The 8,707-nt window shown below is 38.0% G+C and overlaps 1 protein-coding gene across 1 annotated transcript; it reads right to left on the bottom strand.

Moving 5' to 3' along the window:
- Nucleotides 1-2,346: 2,346 nt before the first annotated feature.
- On the bottom strand, nucleotides 2,347-3,706 carry LOC129722777 (elongator complex protein 4). Its single transcript, XM_055676520.1, has 3 exons — nucleotides 3,461-3,706; nucleotides 3,288-3,403; nucleotides 2,347-3,234 (listed from the first exon to the last, which is right to left on the bottom strand). The coding sequence occupies exons 1-3, from the start codon at nucleotides 3,609-3,611 to the stop codon at nucleotides 2,410-2,412; spliced, it is 1,092 nt and encodes a 363-aa protein (XP_055532495.1). The 5' UTR covers nucleotides 3,612-3,706; the 3' UTR covers nucleotides 2,347-2,409.
- Between the last annotated feature and the right edge of the window lie 5,001 nt (nucleotides 3,707-8,707).

Genomic DNA, 8,707 nt, shown 5'->3' with positions numbered 1-8,707 from the left:
GAAAAATGAATCAATTCTGACAAAACAGGTTTCATTTTACTGGAAAACTGTCCTAGTTTCCTAGTGTTACTTGAGAACTGGACGTGACCAAGGTTCACTGGAAATGTTTCGGATTTCCGGAGTGTGTGCCAAAGTGTACATTTTTGCAACGCGTAGAACTTTTTATGATATTCTGTTTCACTTAGGTTTATATGTTTTCAATAAATAAGAATTTATTTCGGGTTCATTGGTAGCCAAAGATTGGAAATTCGCCAAGGAATCATCGAGGTATGAATTTTTTAAGTATGGGTGTTGATTTTGGCGGTTTTTTCCCTGTTGGGTACTAATTTTCATTGAGCTTGCAGCACTCTAGCAGAATTCAATCGAACATTGTGGGTGTGTAGGTCATAGAGCAATTTATCTGGATTAACATATAAATAGATCAGATTATTTTCACACGGATTTTCTCTAAAAGGTTATTTATGCAGATTTTCAAATTAACGTGGTTTTTACGCGAATTTTTGAATTAAAGCGGTTTATCAAGCGGATTTTTGAATTAACATGGTTTTTTCACGAGGCATGTATCCCCCGCGTAAGAAAACCTAACTGTATTTGAACCTTTTTCTTATGAATCAATATATCTTAGTAAAAATTATCTGAACTTTCCTTCGAAAATATAAAAAAATGAGTTTAAGATCCTACTCTGAAAACAATATAATTTTAAGAACAAAAAAGGATTTTAGAAAATATCGGTGATCTCAGATTTTTTTGAATGAAGTATTTTAGATAGACAATTTAGTTGCCTAAAACGCTCTATGCGTTGCAAAAATGTACACTTTGACACACACTCTTGAAATCCGAAACATTTTCGGTGTAGGTAGGTCATACCAAGTTCCCAAGTAATACTAATATAATACTGTTTTCCAGTGAAATGAAACCAGTTATCAAAATTGATTCATTTTTCGTAAAGTTCTGGCCATTTAAAATCCGAGAGAATTCTATTTATCTCAATTATTTTGTCTACCTCCTGTATACATCAGGATACTTTTTTGGCGCAACAATTTCGTTGATTTGGATTTTTAGTGGAACTAAAAATTGTTTGTTGGGTAACAGATACTTTGAACTTAAACAGTTCCAAGTTAAACTAAACAATTACTAATAGACTGCCGCTATGCATGTCCATCATATTATAAGAGTTGGCGCGCCAAAGAAAATGCATTTAATTACAATTTCGTATCATTGCTTTTTATGAGATAGTGCAGAAAGTTTGGATATTTTTTCAAAGTTCTCCAGTACTAAGTTGTCGAATTCTTCTGTTCTTAGGAAACTAAAAACTATCAATACCTTTTTAGTTACCTATATTTCTCAGAAACTCAGTGACACCCGGGGCGAACCGTTACACCACCCCCAACAATGCTAAATCTTGTCGAATAGCAGCACCCAACAAATACCTAGCGGCAAAAGCAACTCCTGGGGTAGGGTAGGTGAGGTCTCCTTCTTTTGGGTCTCCTCCAGTAACCAGCCGCACTGACTTGTGCTCACCCTTATAATATCGATAATTATCGTTAACGTCAAAAAATTAATGATAATATCGATGACCAGCATTTATCGATATTATCGATAAGTATCGATAAGTTTCCCATCACTACTATCTTCATCGCTGGTAACGCGATTTGATTACGTTTGAACATGGCCAGTCCATTTAATAGTTTTTGCTGGCCGGTACCGCTAAGTTATTCCCGTATGAAAAAAATCGCCTATTTTCGCAGTTTTTGGAAGGCAGTCATCAATTTTTTGGCTTTTTTCGTCCTGCAATTTTCGTTTTTGGATTCTACTTTCGTAACACTTGGAAACTCGTCATTTCTAACATCCTTTGCAATGATCTCGAGGTACGATGCTGATCTAACAAGCCAGTCGTCGTGTGTTCAAATCTCGGCTAGAAGAGACCGGTTGAGTCAGTAGAATCTTTGCGTTACCTCTGCAATCGGTTCTCTACACTAACGGTTAGCTGCGAATTCTGTGTCGAATAAACAGCAGGTCGAATTCCAAATCGGAATACCTGGGCTTTTGATGAAAATTCATAAGCGAATATTAAGGGGCTCTGGACTATCTTCTGACTAGGAAAAGTTTCTTTTATCCGGCATTCAATGCTCATGTTATAAAAATTGTAGCGATTGTTTGTTGCATTCATAAGGCCGTTCTCAAGTCTTAAAATCTTGTAGCACAACACCATGCGCATCGTTGCGCCTAATTTATGCACCCTCGATAGAAGCGTAAACTTAATAATTTTGAGCGGTTTGCACACTCTTCCAGAGATAGTGGCATCCGCCATGGAACATACCAGAAATTATGCATACCTACAACGGGTACCGTTTTATGAATAAAATATTCTTCCTTTTATTCATATATGTACATCATATAACAAAATAACTAGAAATCCAACTTACTCCTTCCGGTGCTGGCACAGCTCAACCCGGGTGTAGGTTTCGAGATGCCACTTTCCTCTTCACCAAGCTCCGGTGGCAGATGAAGTTTTTCGATAACAAACTTTCGTCGGCGCAGTTTGAAGGCCAAGTCACGAGTTTCCGGTATAAATGGAGCCAAACAATTGAGAGCGGAAATACGCACAATGTCCAGCAGTCCGTGGTACTCTTTGAAGACTGGATTGGTTTCCTTATCCGAACCGGCAAAAGATTCCAGTGCTATGCAGAAGTCGGTTTGATCCAGAAGGCGCGTCGTAAGATGGTTGTCCGGTAGGTGTTGGAACAGGTGTACCGGAAGTGTAATCAGACAGCAGCAAAGTGAGTTTCGGACGAACGATTTTAGGATCGTTAGGAACTTGATGGCATCCGTGAAGAAGTTTTGATCGTACCACAGCGGAGAGCCGAGCGAGTTGATGTTAACGCGAAGGAGCTTCTTTTCCTTCGGCTCGGATTTGGTGAGACTGAACTGAGGCTCACTAGATTTTTGGTGAATGGCATCTAGAAGACTTTGATAGCGCGGGTTTGTAAATAGCTTCGACGATTGAGCAGGAGCTCTGTCGTCCCAGTAAGTTATGTCGTGTTTAGCCAGCTCGTTTTCCGAGATTTGCTTGGACAGGTCGAAAAAGTGACCAATTTGAGTACTTGGTTTTTGCTCCAGATCTACAACGGACAGTTGATTGTACCGAAAAGCAATTCGCATATCCTCCGGGGCTTGTGCCACAGATGTGTTTTCCGAGGCTGTATCCTCTACCGGTATGGGCAGCTTTTTCATCTGCAATTAATGGGTTTTTAATTTTGATAATACATTACTTTGGCAGACCATACCAGCTCAGCTGGATCTTCCTCCAAGCTGGCCACTAATGTTGAGTGACCGTTAGCCAGTCCTTCAGCCAAAAAGTACTTGGCCAGCACTCGTGAATAATTCACGTACTTATCTTCCTCTTAAAATAAATGTTTCCTTTTCAAATCCATAACAAAAAGTAGTATTTTGTACAAACCGATTGCAATTACTGATCCGATGGGGAATCCGCCCCCGAAGATGTGATCAAGCGACGGGTTGCCGCATGAAGTAATCGTTTGTCCACTGTGCAGTGAAGCTCGGGTCCCCTTGATAGTAACGGCTCCGTGGCGTTTCACAAAGCTAGACATTTTCAACTAGCTTTAACATTAACACAAAAAAGTTTAATAACCAAAAAACAAAATCAAAACAAAACAAACACCGGATCAACAAGTTAGTATTAGGATTGGTCGATCTTGGATCGATCTAAGGAGAATCGATCTTTTCCGCTCCGATCTTCGATTTTTTTGATCGATTTTTCAGCCCTGCAAAAATCGAAAAGATCGTTTACTTTTCGATTTGATCTTTTCGATCTTTTAAAAATTTTATTTATGTTTCAGCATGCAGCAATTTTTTTAGATCCAATTTTGAGTCATTGTCAGTGATCGTGTTTAGTTGTTTTATCGGGTTTTGAATGGTTGCGTGCGATTATGACATTATTATGCCTCCTTATAGTCCATTCCATTCCTGCAAAAAAAATGCAACTGGTGACGAACTAGCAAATATGATATGATCGGCGTGCATCTAAATCGAACCAAGTTCCAAAAACATTATTTCGAGTAATCGGCGCTCAAAGTTCTAGGAAATTTTTGTTATACAGTCGAATTTCGCTAGTTGCACTGAACCCGAAGCTCATCTAGTGAAAAACTTTCAGTCGTCGGGCTGAGCTGTCAAAGTTGCAAATCGATCAAAGAGCACACCGATTGTTTCTTGTTGTTAGGACTACAACTGGGAACGCAGAAAAGTTTTATAAAACCGTTGAGTTGGTTGACAAACCGCAAAAGTTCAAAACCATTCGTTGAGAATGATATTGCTTGTACTAATTTCTCTCCTACTTTTTTTGGATTTTCTTCAATGTTTTCCATATTAATAGAGCTTCGTTTGATGCCATGCAAAAGGTCAAATTTGCAAAGAAATACGAAAAGTGCAGCATAGGGCCAAATTCGAAATTGGCTCATTTAAGCCACACATCACACATTTGAAGCCAAAAATGAGTGCTCAATAATAACGTGTTCTCAAATACTGTCGAAAATACGCATAGCTCTACGTTGCATTATTACGCCAGAAAACTTATATTGTTTTTCTAACAATTGATTAAAATATTGTTTGTTTACATTTATACTCAGCTTCATTTGTTTTTATTTGAATAAATTCAACTTTCTGCGTTAAAATGCATCCACAAACCCCTCAAACGAAAATCAACGTTATCAGAAATGATGTTTGGCTTCGATTCAGTTGGGCTATAGTCCAACGGGCGGGAGCCCAACTAAAACGTAACTCAACTAAACATAACCCAACGAGCGAAATTCGACTGTACTGGCGTATCACAGAAAACGAGGCGAGCGGCGAGTTACTCGCCTGACCAATTTTGGTATTACAGTTGGCGAGTCGGCTGGGTTTTGGACAAATAGCTCGCCTGCGAAACTGTTCGACTCAGTTGTCAGCAGCCAAGTTTCACTTGCGATCCCTAATACAACATTTTACCCGCCTCGTCAGTGACTTAATTTTCGAAAAAAATGGGGCTTGGTTCGGACTGGTCGCACACCGACCATCTCATTATCATTGCTATCCTGTATCACATTCCACACACAATAGAGAAAAAGTGTGATATTTTGACGTATGATTCTGCAATGTATTTTGAATGATGTTCCGACACGCTAACAAACACATAACAAAAGTTTTCAAATGATGTAAACTTTTAGGTATATTTCTTCAACAACCTTTCGAACTTGATAAAACAATCTATTCTATCTCCTGTGCATTATAATCACGGACGGTGCTATAACATTATAAACTTTAGTTCCAATCAGTTAGTATGAATTTCACAGCGCCGCAAAAAAGTGCTATAAAAGATCGATCCAGTTGAGATCGATTCCGCGGCTCCGATCTTTTGGGTGGATCGATCCAAGGACCGTTTGAATGAATCGATTCTCAAGATCGATCTTTCCGTGAAGATCGCCCAATCCTAGTTAGTATGAAATGACAGAAATGACAGACTGACAGTTTTTTTTTTCAGCGACACATTTATCTGGTCACAGCGCCACTGGACCTAGCGGTCGGTGTTGTAAACCAGTTGAAAGTGAAGCAACAGAAAATGTATCGCTTAGTAAAATAATATTTTTTTTATGAATAACATGAATATTTACTGTTACGGAAGAATTCCGGTACATTATTTGCTCATAGCATGGTCTTAAATGAGCATTATAATGAGAACATCTACTATGAATTGATCCGGAAAGTTGAAAAATTCTTTCATTGCAAGAAACATTTTAATACTTATCACCAAATTAGGTTAGAAAGTTACTTACGCATGGCAATCTACCATCTGACAAAATCCAATGGTAAATATATAGGTCTAACGGAAGTCACTGCAATTTTTGCATTCACTTGGATTTGACTGTATGGGGCCGTTCCCAAATCACGTGTCATGAAGAGGGTGACAGGAGAAGGAGTTGTCAAAAGATCACTCAGGAGGGTGGAGGGGGTAACGATAAGACCACGTTGTCTTTTTTAAGAGATATACTTCAGTACTGCCATCCAATCAAGAATTGTTATTGTTGTTACAGAAAAACAATGCGTTCATGCTTTTCGTTGACTTCCATCATAAAAGTTCCATGCCACTCAATGTTATCGAATCTCTCATTATGTTGATCAGTGCAGAGAGAATAGATACGACCAAACTGTCTAAGAACCTAATTCTTGCAAATACATAGCAAAATAATTAATACAGGATCCAAATGATGCGAAACTCTAAAGTAACTGATGAGTGGAGGCCCTAAAACAAACAAGCAAAAAAAATACTATGGCTAGCGTTTTTACGACTTTTTTTGTGGCATAAAGAAAAGTACAAAAATTCTTCTCGCGTCATTTTTATTGGAAAATAATATCAAACTCGGTTTCAGCATCCAAAAATTATGTAGAAAACATGTATTTTCTTCAATTTGAAAACATTTTTTGCTTGACCAACATTTGTGCGGCGTTGCCCTACTGTGCGCGGAGCCAGCCATTAGGTTCAGTGGCGCTGCGGTCAGGAAAATATGTCACAAAATGAAACATTTGGTGGTATAACGCCGGTGATCAACGCTTGTGCGCTTATTTCGTATTTCATTCAGGAGTGATTTTCTAACAGTTCTTATAAGAAACAGGCAGCGTTTTACACGGTGGAACATGGAACTAGCAGAGAACGAAACAGTGAAAGAGCAAGATAAAAAATAAATGAGATGGTTTGTGTTCACACTATAGAGAATTGCAGTTCGCGCTTCTTACTACAATAAATCCTGGAGGTTCATAACTTAGCTACTGTGAAGAGACGCAACAATGAACGGTCCGCATATGTAATCAAAAACTTAAACTAAAGTTTGGAGAATATATGAAGCAAAGATGAATAAAGTCAGATGACCAGGTCTTAAAAGTGAAATGATTTCTTCATTAATATTTTTTCTATTGAATGTGGTCTTCTGCTAGGGATACCATCCGTCCTGATTTTGAGATCCTATTTGGACGTCCTGATTTATTTTTAATATTCCAGCATTTGTCCTGATTTTCTTTTGTAGTGTAGCAAAAATATGCCGAATTTTTGAAAATCAGTCCCTCTTTCCGATTCCGGTTAACGGTCACTAAGAACGATTTGTTTTTGGTTGAACCTCAGTAAAGTCCGGAGTGATTCGCGATTAGGGCTCAACTAACAAAATGTAAACAAATCGTTTTATTACACCATTGGTTTTGAAAAGACTTACAAAATTCATGGCAAGAATCCTTTTTTTTTGTATAAATCGATAAAATTATATAAATCAAGTTTTTAGTGAAGGGCGACAAAACAGTTTACCCAAAAGAAAAGATTCTTTCGAACTAGGCCCTTTACTTTGTTTTGAAGCAACGGGCTTATTCGCGAAATATTCCGTAAACAGGCGACTTCAACGGATCAACTTTTGTTTTCAAAATAAAGGCGCATTGAAAGAGGTGCAACTGAAGAAAAAATAAAAACAAGGCGAAAGAAAGATGGGCGTATCTCGTTGTCAGAATGCTTCAAGGCGAAATAGAGGTGGGCGAATCTCATTGTCAGAATGCTTTAAGGCTCATTTTAAAAGGGTGAGAAGAAGAGCGCAGATTTTAGCCATAAATGCACACATTTAATGTAGTATTGTTAGGAAACTATAAGACAGGTTTATTTTACGTCGATTTTTGGTATTGATGTTAATGTTAGTCACTTTCTTCGAAATTGCGATTTGAAAATGTACTTGCAAATTTTCAAACTGATATTCCCCCATGTTTATCTTTTGTCAGTTGCGCTCTTATCGCAAATCACTCCGGAAGTGACGAGAGAAATCATCTAAGCGTTGTAACCGTTAAATATCTGCAATTATCAAGTTTTATTTGAAACGATTAACGTGTGCTGAATATCTGTCTAATAATTCAAAGCTGCTTAACCCTCTAACGCTCACAAGGTTTATCATTAAAATTTATAGCTTCACGAGAAAATTCAAGCTGAACACTTTGTAGACTAACTAAAATTACTGTAAACTGTAGTATTTTGAAGAAAATGCCCAGTGATGCTCTGAGGCAGCATATAAAAGTTTATGGAACAATCGTAAGCACAACACACTGTTTAATGTCAAGATATGATGATTATAATTCTTGGTGCTTTAGAGTCAGCACGAGCGGGAAAGGGTTAATAAAATTGGATCGTCTGAGAAATATGATAAACTTGCTGAGTGAACTTCGTCCCGCCCATTTTTTGCCTTTCTCCTAGAAAGGTATAGCAATCACTTGCAAAACCGAAGGTATAAAAGTGCTCCAAAGGGCCGAAAGGCATATATCACTCGACTCAGCTCGACGAGCTGAGCATTTTCTGTATGTGTGTGTGTGTGTGTGTGTGTGTGTGTGTGTGTGTGTGTGTGTGTGTGTGTGTATGTGTGTGTGTGTGTGTGTGTGTGTGTGTGTGTATGTGCAGATTTTTATTCTCACTCACTTTTCTCAGAGTTGGCTGGACCGATTTCCATGAAATTAATTGCAAATGAAATGTCTTATTGTCCCATAAGACCCTATTCAATTTTATTGTAATCGGATTTTTAGTTTAGAGGTTATGTATCAAAATGTAAAAATCATGAAACATCATTATCTTTAAAACCACACAACCGATTTGAACAAAATTGGTTTCAAATGAACGGGCTACCTAAAAAACCCTTAA

Source organism: Wyeomyia smithii, chromosome 2 (genome assembly GCF_029784165.1).
Source record: "Wyeomyia smithii strain HCP4-BCI-WySm-NY-G18 chromosome 2, ASM2978416v1, whole genome shotgun sequence".
NCBI lineage: Eukaryota > Metazoa > Arthropoda > Insecta > Diptera > Culicidae > Wyeomyia > Wyeomyia smithii.
Note: the sequence above shows the minus strand (reverse complement) of the source record. Positions and strands in the feature narration are given on the sequence as shown.

Bases quoted from the DNA above. Each gene is read 5' to 3' on its own strand.
- LOC129722777 (XM_055676520.1), bottom strand. From the start codon at position 3,611: ATGTCTAGCTTTGTGAAACGCCACGGAGCCGTTACTATCAAGGGGACC. The intron at 3,404-3,460 runs GTTTGTACAAAA...ATTTATTTTAAG, and splicing joins CGGATCAGTAATTGCAATCG to AGGAAGATAAGTACGTGAAT. The intron at 3,235-3,287 runs GTATGGTCTGCC...CATTAATTGCAG, and splicing joins AGGAAGATCCAGCTGAGCTG to ATGAAAAAGCTGCCCATACC.